This window comes from Pongo pygmaeus, chromosome 21, assembly GCF_028885625.2.
Source record: "Pongo pygmaeus isolate AG05252 chromosome 21, NHGRI_mPonPyg2-v2.0_pri, whole genome shotgun sequence".
NCBI classification, from domain to species: domain Eukaryota; kingdom Metazoa; phylum Chordata; class Mammalia; order Primates; family Hominidae; genus Pongo; species Pongo pygmaeus.
Genome location: NC_072394.2, coordinates 62,637,064 through 62,655,954, shown reverse-complemented (window position 1 = coordinate 62,655,954; position 18,891 = coordinate 62,637,064). Strand labels below are relative to the sequence as shown.

The window sequence follows — 18,891 nt, the reverse complement described above, 5'->3', positions numbered from 1 at the left end:
ATACTCTGTAGCCTTTAACGATGTATTTACACTGCCACAGAAGGATGAGCAGGACACATCACTAAACAAGAAAGGTAAGCAGAACAACACACCAAGTGTGATCTCATTTCCTTGATGCAGATTCACATCAGAAAATCTGTAGAGAAATATCTGTAACCACACATACCAATTTATTAATATCAATTATCCCTTGAAGGAAAAAGAAGTAGTGATCACACGATTAACATTTAGAAAGAGCTTAGAATGAGTGGGCCTACATATGCCTTGCTTGCCTTAACCTATTTAATCTTTAAAACATCTCTGAAATGTCGGCAATATCATTGACCACATTGTACAGATGAGGACACGTTAAAAATCTCTAACTTACCCAGCAAGGACGTGGTGCAGTAGGAATATGAACCCACTCACTCCCCCTGACTCTTAGGCATATACACTGTTAACCACTGAGACTTGAAAACTTTCTGTACTCTTTATGTTTGTTTTTAACAGTAGGCATGCACTATTTCCTTTTTCTAAGAATCATAGAATGTCACAGCTATAGCAGAGCTTAATCCGTACTTAATTCAAAGACCCATTGGTACTAGGAAGGTAGTGGAAATAAACAACATGAGCCTGGTGTAAAGATTCTGCTATTCCAATACCATGTGGCTTCTTCAAGGCAGTGCTCACCCTCAGCATGAGGGAGGCAATAGGGAGGGGTGGAAACTGGTATTCTGAGTAACTCAAGTCCCACCTAATTGTTGTCATGTGGGAATGTGGGTTCCTTGTGGCCAGAACTTTCCATTTTTAAAAAGTCTCTAGAAGGGCAAAATTTTTCAGACAATCTCCCTATTTATTTATTTATTTATTTATTTATTTTTGAGACAGAGTCTCGCTATCGCCCAGGCTGAAGTGCAGTGGTGCGATCTTGGCTCACTGCAAGCTCTGCCTCCCGGGTTCATGCCATTCTCCTGCCTCAGCCTCCCGAGTAGCTGGGACCACAGGCACCTGCCACCATGCCTGGCTAATTTTTTGTATTTTTAGTAGAGACAGGATTTCACCATGTTGGCCAGGATGGGCTCCATCTCCTGATCTCATGATCTGCCCGCCTCGGCCTCCCAAAGTGCTGGGATTACAGGCATGAGCCACCGCGCCCGGCCGACAATCTCCCTGTTTTTAAATAATATTTAAAAAAAAATAAAAGCCTCTGCATGGGCCAAATAAAGCAGACCTGTCAGTTGGAATTAACCACCCCATTGCTGTATGAGATTCTCATCAGACACTCACATGGAGAAGTGACTCTCTCAAAGTCACATACCCAGGTAGAGTTAGAGTGAGTTCTAGAACCCAGGCATCCTGAACCCCAGGCCAGTGCTCTTTCTGCTCTACTTCAATCTCTGGCCTCACTAGCACATAACCTTTCAAGACTTAATCTTCCTGGCAAAAGGGGCATGCTTACTCAGAGGGCATGATGGGGTCATTCCTTAAGAGTAGGCACCTTACCTCACCAATGAGTTTGGGAAAGGGTCCCGGGTCTTCCTCCTCCAGCTCCAAGGTGGTGATAACCCATCTTCTCTTGGATCGCCGTAGAGGCCGGTAGCTCTTTCCCTGGAAATTACAGTGACAATGGTGACAATGAGGATGGCAGTGATGCTTACAGCCAGGATTTATCACACCCTTACTTCATGTAAAGGCCCTGTGCTGACACTTGGCCTGCATTCTCTCATCCCCACAACAGCCACCTAAGCTTGGAAAATCCAAGTGCCTGTCTTCTTAATAGCTGTAGAGTCGTCTCTAACCATGGGGTGGATGCCGTCCAGTGATTTGACATGGTTCTTGAGATCATTTCAGGAGCTATCCAGACATAGCATTAAAGATTGTCTGCTATGTGCCAATGGCTGTCCTATAGTAGACATGCAAACAGTTGTTGAGAAAGTTTTCCCACTTCCATTTATCTCTCAATCTTCCTGAAATTATTGATGATTAAGTGCTGATAGACCTTTAATGCCTCTCTGTCTATGAATATCCCTTTTAACAAATGTGCAGACATGTACACAAAGAGAAAGAGAGTGACTTAGACTCAGATCTTGGGCTCAGATATTTGTCAGGTAAGAGAATATATGAAATTTAAAGCATTGTTTTGTTTGCATTATATATTTTCACAGTTACCATCTATTATAAGTGAAGCTGGTTTCTAGCCACATTAATTTTATCGACAAAAATGTAAGTTCTTTTTTAAAAAAATTACTTAATGACACAGTGAATTGACCAAGAGAACAATACCAAATAAATAATCACAACGTGGCACGAGGATATGGCAAAACCTCACAGTGGTAGGTGCATGACTGCTGCAATGGAAAATATTAAGTTCAATATATTTTAATTCCATAAAGAATAAAATGACGTGGACAAACCTCCAAGCTTATGGTGTACAGTTGAATTTTGATGTTCGCAGGCTGCTCATATTCTAATTAGACATAAAAGCATCATCTGCAACTCTCTGGCAGTCCCTCAAGATTCTAAAAGGCCACATGAAATTACTATTTTATTTTCTGCAAACCAAACATTGGCAGGGCACTAAAGAACTCCAAACTGCAACTCTGTCTCTAAGTGAAGTGTAGAGACTGATTTTATATGTTAAGAAACTGACTTCCAAACCTCACCTTTGTTTGCTTAGTAAGATCATCTGTTTCCTGTTGGACACTGTCAACAATACTGACCTTAAAAATAAAAATAATGTTAATTAGTAGAGAATATACTTATCAGAATCACATGGAAACCGCCTGGAGTTGCACAAATCTAGAATTAGAAATGACGAAAACAGAACTTCTGTACTTAGTTTTGGTAAATAGAATTTCTTATCCTCTACATCTTAATTCATGATTGCCACTTATCTTCTCTAACTATAGGAGAAATAATGAAAAGAATTCTGATTTATTATTACCAATGGTGGGGAGACATTTAAAATCATAAAATACTACTGTTAGTTAACAAAGCAGGAAGTAGAACTTGTTTATTCAGGATGAGCACAGATGTATTTATATGTACACATGTAAAATAACACCAAATATTAATTGGCGATGAGGTTTAAGTGGGCTTTTCTTTTGTTTTTTTGCCCCTTATTTCTAAGACATTATTTACAATAATTAATAAAATAATAGACATGGCACTTTACATTTACATAATGACTCAGAGTGATAATACTTATTTATAATTTATATCTCAACAATCCTTTCCCTTCCTCCAAAAAATACATGTACAAGACTGTTGAAATAGAAAGAGATAAGTCAGGAGTGGTGGCTCACGCCTGTAATCCTAGCACTTTGGGAGGCCAAGGCAGGTGGATGACCTGAGGTCAGGAGTTTGAGACCATCCTAACCAATATGATGATGAAACCCCGTCTCTACTGAAAATACAAAAATTAGCCGGCCATGGTGGCATGTGCCTGTAATTCCAGTTACTCGGGAGGCTGAGACAGGAGAATCGCTTGAACCTGGGAGGCGGAGGTTGCAGTGAGATTTGATTGCACCACTGCACTCCAGCCTGGGCGACAGAGCAAGACTCCATCTGAGAAGAAAGAAAGAAAGAAAGAAAGAAGGAAGGAAGGAAGGAAGAAGAGAGGGAGGGAGGGAAGAAGGAAAGAAGGAAGGAGGGAAGGAGAAGGGGAAGGGGAAGGGGAAGGGGAAGGGGAAGGTCCTGCGATGTATGATTAGAACCAGCAGCAAACGAACGTGTGGGAGTGGGGAGGGAGACAGACAGTGTGCACGCAGGATGACTAGAATAAAGTGAATGGGGGAAAAAGTATAAACAACTGGTGAATTTTCACATGGGGTATTTTGGAATTCTTTGTATTTTCCTTAAATCTTGTAAGTTTTATACCAAAACAAAAAGTTATCAAAAAAGACAATTTCAGGAACTAAGATTGGGTATTCAATTTAGCACTAAGATTCTTGCCAATTATAGTAAAAAGGGAAAGTCTGTCTTTAAAAATGAAACATTTTTAATAAAACCTTTTCTTGTTATACAGTCTCCCTATTTAAAAGAAAATTTGATAGCAAAATGCTTTGAGCATACAGAAAGAAATAGAGAATGACATAATGACGCCCATCACCTAGTTCTAGCAAACCTTAATACTTTTACCCTATTTGCTTTGAAGTGTTGAGATGTAAATCGTTACAGATAAAATTGAAACTTCCTGTGTACCCCTCCCTCATCTCCTTTTCCTCAGAAGTAACTCTCATCCTAAATTATATTTAGCATTTCAATGCATGTTTTTAAACCTTCACTATATGTATCTGTGTGCATAGATATGGCTATATATTCATAATAATGTGTATTTTTATGGTTTTGGATTGGAGTTTTAAATAATGGTTCACAGTAAGCATCATCTCATAACTTATTATTTTTTTTTTTTTACTTATCATTGATTTTTCATTTTGGGGGAGGATGTGTGTGTTAACACCTACAGTTCTAGTTCATTCATTTTCATTGCTGTAGAGCATTTCACTATATGAATAGGCAATAATCTATTTATCCATTCTCCCAGGGATGGTCATTTAGGTAGGTTCCAGTTTTTCATCACCAAAAATGCTATGGTAATAAACATCCATGTATATATGAAAAGTTTCTCTGTAGCAGCAATTTTCAAAGTATGGTTTCCACAGCCCTGTAAGAGAGTCCACAAGGCCAAACTCTTTCATAAGAACACTAAGGCATTGTTTGCCTATTTTGCTGTCTGACATTTGCACTGATGGTGCAAAACAATAACGTTGGTGAGTGGAATTGCTGATGCCTCGGCACAAATGAAGGCAGTGGTACCAAACTCCCCACTGTATTCTTCACCACCACGCGCTTGCTCACGCACTTGCAGGAAAAACCAAAAAGAAACACAAAGAAAACTAGTTTCATTTAAGAATGAAATAATTGGTGAATTTACTCAATTACTGTAATCGCTTGAGAACTGATGAAGCAGTAAAAAATATTAATTGTTTTAAATTGCAACACTTGAGTGTACATCTTTTAAACACTCTTTGTGAGTGGATGGGAAATATGTACAAAGCACTGCTGCTGCACATCAAGGCAGAAGGTTTATCTCAAAGAAAAGTACTTGCGTGATTGCTTCAGTTTCCAGCTGAACAGGCCACTTTTTTTTTTTTTAATTTTAATGCAACACCATTTTACTTGAAAGAACAACCAACAAACTGTGATGATTCACGCCAGGGTATTTGATACACGGTTCCTTGTTGATGAGCAAAGTGAGCTTTCACTTCAAGAAAATCAATCAATGCACAGTATCTGTTCCCACTGATAAATGTAATCTTTCAAGCAAAAATCAGAATTTTAGAAAACTTGTGTCTGCCAATATGAGCATGAAATCTTCCTAATAATTAAAGATTTTTACTATAATAGCAATAGTTTTTTTTTTAACTTTATAGGCTGAAATATGTCCACATAGGAAATGCCTACATAACTCAATAGCCAATGGCTTCCTAATGATCAACACATCATGTTCTAAAATCATGCGCAGGTAAAAGAGTCATCCAGAATGCAAGAGAAACCAGTGGATTTTAATGGAACAGAGTAGGGAAAATTCAGTGATATGGTTTCAGATTCCACCCAGTAAATAACTGTTAAGACATCACAGTGTATTGAGTTTTGGTGTAATATCAAAGAAAAATATTCACAATTATCTGTTCCGGGTTATTAAAATATTCCTCCCTTTTCAAATATCTGTGTGAGGCCAGAATTTCTTCATATACTCCAACCAAACAAATTCACAACAGACTGAATACAGAAGCAGAGAGGAGACTCCTGCTGTTTTCTTTAAAGCTGGACATTCAAAATATTTGCAAAAAATATATAGATAGTGGCACTTTTTCCACTAAATGGAATTTTGAAAAATATGGATAGTTTCCAAAATATGCGCTATTTTTACTAACATATAATGGGTTTATTATGGTTATGTCCAATGAATTGAGAAATATGTTTAAAATTTCCCTGTTTTAATATCTACCATGGTATCAGCAAATATAACCCACATAAGCTAAATCTCTAGGACTGGTACCTAAATCACCAGGGACAGAGCCTCCACCCTGGTTGCCTCATCTGCGTCAGAATCTATCATTATTTATCCTTATTCACATTACAATACAAGAGGCCATGGTGGGTGGTGGGTGGGTGATGTTATTGGGTTGTATTGTCAGCATCAGGGCTAATGATAATATTTGTTTCCTGGCCAGGTTATATTTCTGTCTATTTACCTGAAGGAAAAGAATATTTAAACTCTGAGTTTAAGTCTGAAATCTCAAACTGATTTTTTTAGACAATGAATGCTTCTTGATTAATGTCAGTAGTTTTAAATTAAGGGCCTACCCAGGTGTATAATTTTTAAATGGAGAAAATTGTAGTTCTTGCAAAAGATAAAGAAATTAATTCCATTTCTGAAACAGGTGTATTTCCAGGTGGCCAAGGTTATTAACAAGGAATATATTGAGGTTTCTTGTTCCCTCTGGGCCTCAGTTTCCCCTTCTGTAAATTGAGGGTATGAGACAAGGTGTCTTTAAGGGCTCTTTCAACACTAAAGCTCTGTAAATTCATTTTATTATGATAACACATAAACGGCACAGTTGACAGTCATGTAAGAGCTGACTGAAGTGTTCAAAAAGAGGTTTGAAATGGTGGATGTTTATACTTTGCCACAGATGCCTTAAATTTCACATCGTTGTGTGTGTTTCATTTCTCCTCTCTTTATGCATGTCTTAGAAATTAACTTGAGATCTCTCATCTGGCTGATGCAGGAAGACTGGAAATTGTTATATTTTCTGTAATGATTTTGTAAGTGCTCTTATTATATTTCTCATCCGTGCCAAATTAGGCAGTCTGTCCAAAGAGGAAATCTTTCAAAAGATTTGCATAATGCTTTCTATAATGCGGTGGTGTGGGCCTGGGGGGGGGGCGGTTCTTTCTAGCTGCTTGTTCCCTCAGCTACCATGTCCACCAAACCACTTTATCAGAGGGGGCCATGCAGACATATGGTTGCACGGTCCACCCTGCACATGATTTGACAGATGGCTCTGGACCTGGGGCATGTAACCAATATCATTCAGGCTAGCCTGGCTGGGCAGCCATGGCATCTTTTTGGAGAAAATTCTCTGAACGAATGAAGATGTAATCTGTGACTATACAGGATACTAAAGAGCTAAGAGGTCTATATAGAAATTATTCTTTCCCAAAATGCTTGGAAATATTTCATTTTTAAATGCAAGCTTTTATTTAAGCAGAATTCAGGTCCTAAAAATCAGCAGAATTTGGATCCAGGACTCTGTTCTACAGGTTTATGTCTTTGTTCCAGATTCAGCGACAAGTAATGACAAGCCATAGGAAAGAAGTCTTTCTCCCCTCTTTGGTCATTTCCAGTTCTGAGAGCCGATGAGTCCTCAGCTTGGAGCTGTGGCAGGCTTGAAAGACCACAGAGGAGAGAAGTTGTAAGATAATGAAATTGGAAGTGAGGAGAGCCTCTTTTTTTTTTTTTTTTTTTGGAGGATGAGGAAAGCCTCTTAAGCTTTCACTCAGGGAGGATTTGGATCCTAGAAATCACAGAATTTCCTATGAGAGATTCCTCTAGAGATCCTTTTAATCTGTACCCAATATCTCTCTTCTGGACTCCAGACCAGGGCAGTCCTAGGAAAATCTCTGTGAAGATGAGAATGTCCCTGCTGTCCTGGCCAGTGTGGTAGCCCCTAGCCACATGTAGCTAATTGGGCTCCTAAAATGTGGCTAGTGCTAGTATAGAACTGAATTTTAAATTTTGCTTAATTTTAATTAACTTAAATTGCCACATGTGACTAGAGGCCAATGCAGATAGTATAAAGTATTGGTTAAGCATGTGGACTTATAAGTTTAGAAGACCTGAGTTTAAATCCTGTTCTATAGGCAACATAGCAAAACCCTGTCTCTACAAAATATATAAAAATTAGCCAGGCATGGTGGCCCGTGCCTGTAGTTCCAGCTACTCGGGAGGCTGAGGTAGAAGGATTGCATGAGTCTGGGAGGCAGAGGTTGCAGTGAGTTGAGATCATACCACTGCACTCCAGCCTGGGCAGCAGAGTGAGACCCTGCCAAAAAAAAAAAAAAAAAAATCCTTATCTACCCCTCACCAGCTATGTGATGTCGGGCAGGTAATTTATGCTCTGCAGTCTGCATTTCCTCATCTGTGCACACACATGCACACCCCCCACATACCTAAATGTATAAGTGTTTGTATGTATTTGATCCTCACAACAACCCAGTCATGAAGGTACTATTAGTATTCCTTTTTAACATACAACACTCACACACAAAGTGCTCAGGATGGCAAGGGCTACGTAAGTATCTCCTCTTTTTCCTATTCAAGTCTCTAGGCAACATTTCCACTGGCATCTCCCACAAGCAACTCAAATCCTACATGTCCCAGACTGATAGCATAGCTTGTATTCTCACAAACCTACCCGTCTTGGGGGCTCTCTAACCACAAAAGACGCTTACCTACTCATTCCAAAGGTCATCCTTGATGCCTCTGCTTCTCTCATCCCCATGTCCAAGTTCTGTCAAGTTCACTTCCTAAGGCCAGCTCTTCTCTGTCTCCACCCCAAACAGCTAAAGTTTCCACTACCTCAAGAACCCACAGGATTGGTCTCTCCCGTTCATTCCATCCTTCTGTGGTGGGTTGAATTGTGTCCCTAAAAGCGTATATTGAAGACCTAATCCCCAGTACCTGTGAACGGGACCTTATTTGGAAATTGGCTATTCGCAGATGTAATTCTTAACTGAATTACAGTTAAGATGAAATCACACTGGGTTAGAGTGGGCCCTAATCTAGTGAGCAGTGTCTTGATAGGAAAACACAGACACAAAGGGAGGATGCCATGTCATGACAGGGGCAGAGACTGGAGTGATGTAGCTGCAAGCCAAGAAACAGCTGGGATTGCCAGCAACCCACCAGAAGCTGGGGAGAGGCCGGGGAGGGTCCTCCCAGTCTCAGATGGATATTTTGGCCCTGCTGACACCCTGGTTTCAGACTTCTGACCTCTAGAACTGCAAGCAAGTACATTTCTCCTATTTTAAGCCAATCTACCAGTTTGTGGTTCATTGTTTCAGCAGTCCGAGGACACTAATATATGTTCCTAACACATTCTCTGCACAGAGGCTTGAGTGATCTTTAAAAGCACAGATCTCACACCCCTTTCCCCCCAGGGGAAAGGAGTTTTTACTTCTTTTGGGACAGAATCCAACCTGCTCTGTCCCCTGCTGACCCTCTCAGCTTCACCTCTGACCACACTATCCCCACCTTCTGCAACCCATCACTCTGTTGGTCTTAAATGAAGGGCTGAAAGAATAATTCAGTTAGAGCATAAATGCTAACAATTTATTAAAATGTAACTCAATTCAGAATTTCCCAGATTGGTAACAACACCACCACCAACAACAACAAAAAATCATAAGTGGCTTTTCTCATTGTACAGTTTCATTTTCTTAAAACTTCCCTCCTCTCTGGTCTTTGAAGCCTGCCACAGCCCCAAGGTGAGGATATATGAGTTCTGAGGCCTGGAAATGATGAAGGGGAGAAAACTCCTCTTCCTTGGCTTGTCATTACTTGTCACTGAATCTGGAACAAAGACATAAACCTGCAGAACAGAATCCTGACTTGGTGATTTGGCTTCATGTCCAAATGACAAAGAAAGGGTGTGGGGATTTCAGAGGAAAACTATTGTGGACACAATAGCTCTCCAGCAGAAATGGTATCAGCTTGTAAATATGGAGATCTGAACAGGGGGAAGTAGGTATCTTTCATAGATGTCACAGATGGCAATAAGCCAATTCAGGGGGCGGGGATGTAAAGGAATAGAATGGAATGTTACTCATAGCCAATTTGACAATTATTGAGCACCTGCCAGGTGTAAAGCTCTTTAAGAGTTAAAGGTCCAGCATTCTGATTGCTAAAAACTTCTTATATCTATTGAATCATGTTCTCTTCATCTGCCTTGATGCCCTGGAATCTACAAAAAGCTGCTGACATCAATCACTGAAGTACAATCCACAGTCCCATCCCCACTGCCCACCCCCACCTGACCGCCCTCAGAAGTCAATTAATTTGCTTTGGCACTGCACTAATACACCAGAGGGAAGAGAATTCAGGTCTGTTTCCTGATCAGACTCATTGTGGGTAGAAGCAGGAGCAAGGGAAGGATGGGGACAGGATTTGATCTGGACTATATTCAAATCCATGCAAACATGGGCTATTAAAAAGGACTTCTATGAAGTATTGGAGATCAAATTAATGTGCTGTCTGACTAAGTAAACTTGTAACTCTTGATATGGCAAAATGTGACCAAGAAAATTCTCCAAACCTCAAGCAACTGGTACCAAACAAGTTACCCACCTTCAGACGGGGTTTTCCCCCTATTATGTTTATTGGTGTATTCCCAGTGCCTGGCCCAAAGCAGATATCCAGTAAATAGTTTTAGCATGAGCTCTGAATGAATATATCCAACCATTTTCACTGTGATTAGAAAAACAGAAAGACGCAGACATAAGAGCACATTGACTGGGCTGTTACTGAACTGTGAACCTAATAGTAGACAGAGGCTCTCTAAGAGAAGATGACGTTTGTCTGGGCAAGGACATTGCCATGGGAATACGTGTGCCATGGTAAACGATGTGCAGTCAGGGAGGTAAAGGGAATAAAGGTTTTCAAAGGAAAAAATGAGAAGGATTATATCATTGTTTTGAAATAATTATCTTTGGCTACAAAGATCAATAAGAAGGGTGACACTGGTCTGAGTTTGCACAAAAAGTTGCTGGGAAGATTTCTTCGAAAAAGTATTTTTTGTGTGAGGTTTTAACGGCCTTTGTGCAAAGTTGTTATTTTTGCAGAGCTTTTGTGATAATTATAGTTATCAAGCCTACAAATGTGAGAACCCCCTTTTCATAACCTTCTTTGTGTCTATATATCAGGCTTTGTGTGTGTGTGTGTGTGTTTTAACATAAGGAACTCCATTTTTTCTGACAACTTTCACAGTACCAAGGGCTTTTACCCATTTCCTCATTCACTGGCACAACCACTGGCTCAGATAAATTCAGTTACTAGCTCCGTTTTCAGGTGAAGAAAAATAGGCTTAACAAGGTTATGTTAAAAATCCTGACACCTAGTGCACTCCCAGATCAGCTCAACCTGAACCTTTGGGGGCAAAGCCCAGGCACTGAGATCCCTTGAAGCTTCCTAGGTGAGTTCAACTTGATCCAAGGTAAGGAATAAAGTTAAGCTGGCCTAGGTCCCCAGCTGGCTGTGAAGGAGCCTAGGTTAGGACGCCAAGCAGCCCAGTCCAGAGCTCACAGTTACCAGCCACTGGGCTGCTTCCCGCCCTCAGCTGATATTCAAAGGAAGAAATGATTCCCTCTCCCTACCTACAGAAAGCCAACAAAGCAGATCATAACCAACAAGTGCATGCAACATTACCTCTGTCCACTCTAAGTACAAACAGAGCAAGCCCATGTGTTTCGAATCCTGACTCCACTAGTTTGTATTCCCATTTAAACAGTGGCAATTGGGGGCAGTGGATTTAGCCCTTCCATCCCCGTGGGTTTGCTCAAATTGCCTTGGATCCAGACAACTGAGATTTCCTCAATCTTATGTAAAGTGTGAACGGAAGTATCATTATGAAACTTGGCAGGGCGCAGTGTCTCACGCCTGTCATCCCAACACTTTGGGAGGCTGAGGCAGGCAGATCATTTGAGGTCAGGAGTTTGAGACCAGCCTGGCCAACATGGTGAAACCCTGTCTCTAATAAAAATACAAAAACTAGCCGGGCATGGTGGCGTGCGCCTGTAGTCCCAGCTACTCGGGAGGCTGAGCCAGGAGGTTGCTTGAACCCAGTAGGAGGAGGTTGCAGTGCACTGAGATGTCACCACGCACTGTAGCCTGGATGACGAGACCCTGTCTCAAAAAAAAAAAAAAAATTGTGTCTGTTGGCTGGGTGAGGTGGCTCATGCCTATAATCCCAGCACTTTAGAAGGCCAAGGCGAATGAATCACTTGAGCTTAGGAGTTCGAGACCAGCCTGGACAACATGGTGAAAATCCATCTCTATAAAAAATACAGAAATTAGCCAGGCATGGTGGTGAGTGACTGTAGTCCCAGCTACTCGTGAGGCTGAGGTGGAAGGATCACCTGAGCCCGGGAGGTTAAGGCTGCAGTGAGCCTTGATCATGCCACTGCACTCCAGCCTGGATGATGAAGCCAGACCCTGTCTCAACAAAAGGAGAAACAAACAAAGAAAGAAAACTCATGTGTGTTGATGTAATCTCACTAAAAATAGTGTGAGCTATATAAATTAGTTTTAAACAGGTGCCTTAGCCTGCTCCCACTCTTGCCCCAAACAGACTGGGACCCTTAACTTCCCTTTATATAAATCCAGAGCCCCTGCTACCTAAGCCATTCTCAAGACAGCCAGCCCTGGGTCCCAGCAGGTCACACTCAGTCCCTCTCCCCTCCCTTAGCCTAGAAGGGGCAGGGCCAGCTTGCGCTTTGCTTTCAGTTCCTTGCACCTGAGCACTAGGCTCCAGGCTCAGCTTACCTGCAGCAGCCACAGCAGCAGCACTAGAAGCAGCAGCAGCGAGGGGTGCCTCCCGGATCTCATGGCCATATGGGAATACCCAAGACAGACCCAGAACGTGCAGCTGCTGACCAGTCCTCCAAGCTGGTGGTCTCACCGGAGCCACACACCTCCTTCTCAGCCAGCAGCTTCTTCTCTAATGGTTTTCAGGTCACTTTGGCCCAGACACTTTCATCCCATCTTGCTCCTCCCTTTTCAGCTTTTCTTGCATTTATCAGAGTGGGGTGGGCTGACTTGTAAGCTTGAACATACGTTTGCCACAAGTAGAGTTCCTAGGAAGGGTGGGGTAGAAACTAAAGCCACCATGGTCCTGCACGTACACAAAAGACTGGCTGGGGTCTGACCTCAGGAACAACAGCTCAGCCAGAGGAAGCAAAACCAGCACATATCAGAAAGTAGAATTATTTGTTTCTTTGTTTCCTTGTTTGTTCTAGTTTCCAAATAGAAGGCCCAATCATCTCTTTCTATAACAGGATATGTTAGTGACTATTTTTTATAACCTTATCCTCTTGAAACAAACAAAAAAAACTAGAAAATGACAAGAATGATAACTCTATTAAGGGAGAAGGGATGGGGAAGAGTGAAAGAAAAGAAAAAACAGCTTTTACTTTCCAAAGCACTAAAAATCGTTATTCCAACAATATCCCAGGGCTCTGGGGTTTGCAAATTTTTTCTACTAAAACCTTTTTTAAGCTTAGATTCATCTGCCTTTTTGAGTTTCGAATTAAAGTGGGAGGGAGGAGAGATGGGAAAGAGCCTCCCTGTGGACAGGGATCTCTGTGGCAACCTGGGAGTCTTTGCATTAGAATTCTGAAAGAGACAATTCGAGATTACATTATACCAATACTTAAGGTTGCAGTAAGCAAGTTTTAAAACACAATCTATGATACATTAACCCTGATTACCTTAACATGATCTTTTTATCACATTACCTTGTTTAAAGTAGTAAACAGATAAAATAAAAGGTAAACTTTCTTTGCTTATTCTAGATATTGGCTTAGACAAGGATTTCATGATCAAGAACCAAAAAGCAAATGCAATAAAAACAAAGATAAATAGCTGGGACCTAATTAAACTGAAGAGCTTTTGCACTGCAAAAGGAACAGTCAGCAGAGTAAACAGACAACCCACAGAGTGGGAGAAAATCTTCACAATCTATACATCTGACAAAGGATTAATACCCAGAATCTACAATGAACTCCAACAAATCAGTAAGAAAAAAACAATCCCATCAAAAAGTGGGCTAAGGACATGAATAGACAATTCTCGAAAGAAGATATGCAAATGGTCAACAAACATATGAAAAAATGCTCAACGTCACTAATGATCAGCAAAATGAAAATCAAAACCACAATGCGATAGATACCACCTTACTCCTGCAAGAATGACCATAATCAAAAAACAGTAGACATTGGTGTGGATGTGACAATCAGGGAACACTTTTACACTGCTGGTGGGAATATAAAATAGTGCAGCTGCTATGGGAAACAGTGTGGAGATTCCTTAAAGAACTAAAAGTAGAACTACCATTTGATCCAGCAATCCCACTACTGGGTATCTTCCCAGAGGAAAAGAAGTCATTATTCGAAAAAGATACTTGCACATGCACGTTTATAGCAGCAAAATTCACAACTGCAAAATCGTGAAACCAACCCAAATGCCCATCAATCAACTAGTGGATAAAGAAAATGTGTATATGCATATATATATGTATATATATGTGTGTGTATATATGTGTATGTACATATATACACGTATGTACATACACATATACACACACATATATGTATATATATACATACACATATATATACACACATATGTGTATATATATGTGTATATACAGATATATATGATGGAATACTACTCAGCCATAAAAAGGAATGAATTAACAGCATTTGCAGTGACCTGGATGAGATTGGAGACTATTATTCTAAATGAAGTAACTCAGGAATGGAAAATCAAACATCATATATTCTCACTGATTTGTGGGAGCTAAGCTATGAGGACACAAAGGCATAAGAATGATACAATGGACTTTGGGGACTTGGGGGGAAGAGTGGGAAGGGGATGAGGGATAAAAGACAACAAATATAGTGCAGTGTATACTGCTTGGGTGATGGGTACACCAGGATCTCACAAATCTCCACTAAAAAACTTACTCATGTAACCAAACGCCACCTGTACCCCAATAAGTTATGTAAAAATAAAATTAAAAAATAAAAATAAAATAAAAATAAAAAAGAACTCATCAAAAATAAAATATAAAATAAAAATCTCCCAATTAAAAAAAAAAACTTTCTTTGCTTAACTGAACATTCATAGCTCTGAGATGCTGCTGAATATTTTAATTTGAATAGCTTATTTTCATTGAAATTAATAGCTTATTATTGAAAAGAGTAATAAATACAACTTTAAAGTCTATAGATATTTCCTGTGCCTAAAGAGAAACTGAATACCTTGTGCCTATTTTCAAAGTGCATATTTCTATAATGATAGCCTATTTTTAAAAAACTGATTAAGTTAGAATCACTAATTTAAAATATATAAGTCAGGTGAGCTAAACCATGTTAAATATTTGTGAAAAAACCACGTCAGTTGAGCACTCCCTGCTGCTAGAATAGCGCTGGGGACTAAAATATTCTTGCTAGAAAGGCGTTAGCCTCACAAAGTTCTAGTCTGGGAGGAGCTGGGGGACGACAGTGAAGGATTCCACTTTCACATTCGTTTTAAGTTTAAAAGAAATTGGTATTTTAAAATTAGCCGGGCATGGTGGCACACACCTGTAATCCTAACTACTCCGGAGGCTGAGGTAGGGGAATCCCTTGAACCCGGGAGGCGGAGGTTGCAGTGAGCTGAGATCGCATGATTGCACTCCAGCCTTAGGCAACCAGAGTGAAACTCCATCTCAAAACAAAACAAAACAAAACAAAAAACACCATAGGAATTGGTATTTTAATATATTAGAAACAATCAAGTTTTCAACATCCTCAAGCATTTAAAATAACTGAGCAGAATGCCAATTCCCCACACGGCAACCCTACTTGAGTAAGCCACAGGGCCAGGAACTCAGCTGGTGATTCTGGGCATCGCCTGCCGCACATCTTGGGTGAGCCTCAGCTAGATGTCCCCGCTCCCTTTCTATTCTGAGCATGTGATCATAGTGACAATAGTCTAGCGCTCCTTTCTGTGTCCTTGGAAGTAATACTTTATAGCCACATGGTGGCAGCTCCCAGCTCCTTGTACGCTGACAAGTGAAGAAATGAGATTGCTCATGAGATAAAAAGCTGACAAGTGAAGAAACGAGATTGCTCATGAGATCAAAGTTACTCGATTGCAAGGCAGGTATGAGCTACAATTACCTACCCTGGGTCAACCTTCTGATGTTTTTGAGGGGTGCCCCCAGCCACCTCCAGTTCTCACTGTTCTTTTTTTAGTAATGATGATTGCATCATGAGGCATCCCCACCCAGCTTGGATTTCTGCGTGGACAGTGGTCTGGCTGGCCAGGCCTCATGCCCAGCTGAAAGGAGGCGAACTTAGGTGGACAGTGGGACTGAGGGAAGATGACAAACGCACCTGACTCTGCCTACATTTGGCATTTTCCATATGGATCAAGTAAACACCAGAGAAGTAAAGCGCTGGGCTCGAGCCTTCTTTCCTGGCTGGGGAGGTGAGAAGGCTGGCATTCGATGCCTGCTCTGCAGAGGTGAGCCAGCCGCAGTGAAAGGCTGGGAGAGTGGCCTGTTACAAAGGACAGGCCTTAGGCTTTCCCCTCAGCCTCTCTTTCTGTCACCAATGCTAGGGAAGGCAGAGCCTGGAAGAGGGAGGGAGCAGGTGTCCCAACGGCAAAGCACCACCATGCCTTAGGATCTCGGTGCTGGGTTGGAAGGTGAGGAGAGGCTGCCCAAGCCTCCCCTGCCCACACACCCACCTGGGAGTCCAGCCCACCCAGGGCAGATGGAAGAGATTAGATTTCCATCAAGGCTGACATCGAAGTTTTAAGCTGGGCTGGTTTTACTGACTGACGTGACTGGGTAATGACGAACCCCAGTTGTAACTGAGGGATTGAAATGGTTTGGGTGAAGGCTCAGATTAAGGAAGAATAAAATGGCTCATGCTTATATGTCCCCTGAGTCAAGATCTTTCTATATTCACTAACACAAAAATAATTTTCCAGCCAATACTTCTGAATTCAAGGTCCCGTTTCTTCATAGTCACAAGAAAAGTTTAATTTCTCAGAACACTCTTGAGAAGGGTTTTTAAAATAATCAGGGAAGAGTTCTGCTTCCAGTAGCGGTGAAGTAGGTTCTGCTCTGCCATAGACATAGCAGCTATTAACAAAATATAAAACAGGGCTGGGCGCAGTGGCTCACGTCTATAATCCCAGCACTTTGGGAGGCTGAAGCAGGTGGATCACCTGAGGTCAGGAGTTTGAGACCAGCCTGGCCAACATGGTGAACCCCTGTCTCTACTAAAAATACAAAAAAATTAGCCAGGTGTGGTGACACATGGCCAGCTACTTGGGAGGCTGAGGCAGGAGAATTGCTTGGAGGTGGAGGTTGCAGTGAGCCGAAATCAAGCCATTGCACTCCATCCTGGGCAACAAGAGTGAAACTCTGTCTCTCTCTATATATCTCTCTCTCCATCTTCTCTCTTCTCTCTCTCTCTCTCTCTCTCTCTCTCTCTCTCTCTATATATATATATATATATATAGAAAATATAAAACAGCTACCCACAGTGGAGGCCCTGGAGGGTGAGCATGGCAGGCAGAAGCTGGAAGGATTCTGATGCCTGGAATAGGCCATAGCTGGGACTGCTAGGTGGCCAGAGGGATGGATGGAGTAGACAGAGCCAGGTGGCAACTGTCTGATTGTGAGAGTAAGCATGCGGGTATTCACTGTGAAGCTCTTTCCACTTTCGTATATGTGTGAATTTTTTTTTTTTTTTTTGAGAATTATCTCACTCTGTCACCCAGGCTGGAGTGCAATGGCGTAATCTCGGCTCACTGCAACCTTTGCCTTCCAGGTTCAAGCGATTCTCCTGCCTCAGCCTCCTGAGTAGCTGGGATTACAGGCATGTGCCATCATGCCCAGTTAATTTTTGTATTTTTGGTAGAGATGGGGTTTCATCATATTGGTCAGGCTGGTCTCAAAATCCTCACCTCAGGTGATCCACCTGTCTCGGCCTCCCAAAGTGCTGGGATTACAGGTGTAAGCCACCATGCCTGGCCTGAACAAATTTATAATGCAATATTGGGAAAAAACCAGAAAGGTAAATTTGACTCCATCAAGGAAAACTCCATCAGCACTTTACTTCTCTGGTGTTTACTTGATCCATATGGGAAATGCTAAATGCAGGTAGAGTCGGGTGTGTTTGTCATCTTCCCTCAGTCCTGCTGTCCACCTCGGTTCTCTTCCTTTCAGCTGGGCATGGGGCCTGACCAGCCAGACCACTGTCCAAGCAGAAGTCCAAGCCGGGCGGGGATGCCCTCATGATGCATTCATCATTATCAAGTGTAGAAAACTACACTTATTATTAAGTGTAGTTTTACCCAATACCTGATAGTGCATCTCTAGTTGTACCCCAATATCTTGTCACATATATTAAGAGCTGAAGTTCATTAGACTTCATATTAGAATAAAATAATCCATCATTTGTGTTTCTGGATTTTTTTCAAGGACTAAGAATTTTTTCAATTCTGATTACTTTGCTAATCACATGGGCTGATTTGAGCGTGCATACTGAAACTTAGGTTTTGATATGTTGGCAGCCACGAAGAGCTGGCCAGAAAATTATCTTGGAGAGATTTTAATCTCTTGCCCCAATTTTTTCAACTAATATGTAGTTGCAGATATGCAATTAGAAAAACAAACAAAAACGCTGCCAGATATAACATATTGAAGGCACTTTCACTTTTTGCAAGTATATTCCAATGCTAATCATACCAGTGGTATGAATCACCATGCTCTTTCTTCCATCATTTATGTTTGTAAATCAAGCTTGTTCAACCTGTGGCCCAGGACAGCTTTGAAAGCGGCCCAACATAAATTCATAAAATTTCTTAAAACATTATAAATTTTTTTGCATTTTTTTTTAGCTTAACAGCTATTGTTAGTGTTAGTGTACTTTATGTGTGGCCCAAGACAATTATTCTTCCAGTATGGACCAGGGAAGCCAAAAGAATGGACATCCCTGACATAAATTGTTTATGCTTCTTTAGGAAAGGAGAAAATGAAGGAAAGGAAAGAAAAGGGGAAGATT

At 41.1% G+C, this 18,891-nt stretch overlaps 1 protein-coding gene across 1 annotated transcript in view; it reads right to left on the bottom strand.

The window, feature by feature from the left end:
• CDH26 (cadherin 26) overlaps window positions 1-12,962 on the bottom strand; it is a 55,412-nt gene extending 42,450 nt beyond the window's left edge. The window contains exons 1-3 of the mRNA XM_054467623.1: window positions 12,590-12,962; window positions 2,643-2,699; window positions 1,483-1,587 (exon numbers count right to left, since the gene is read on the bottom strand). Coding sequence (XP_054323598.1) covers window positions 1,483-1,587; window positions 2,643-2,699; window positions 12,590-12,658 — 231 coding nt within the window. The 5' untranslated portion in view covers window positions 12,659-12,962. The remainder of the gene's footprint in view (window positions 1-1,482; window positions 1,588-2,642; window positions 2,700-12,589) is intronic.
• Between the last annotated feature and the right edge of the window lie 5,929 nt (window positions 12,963-18,891).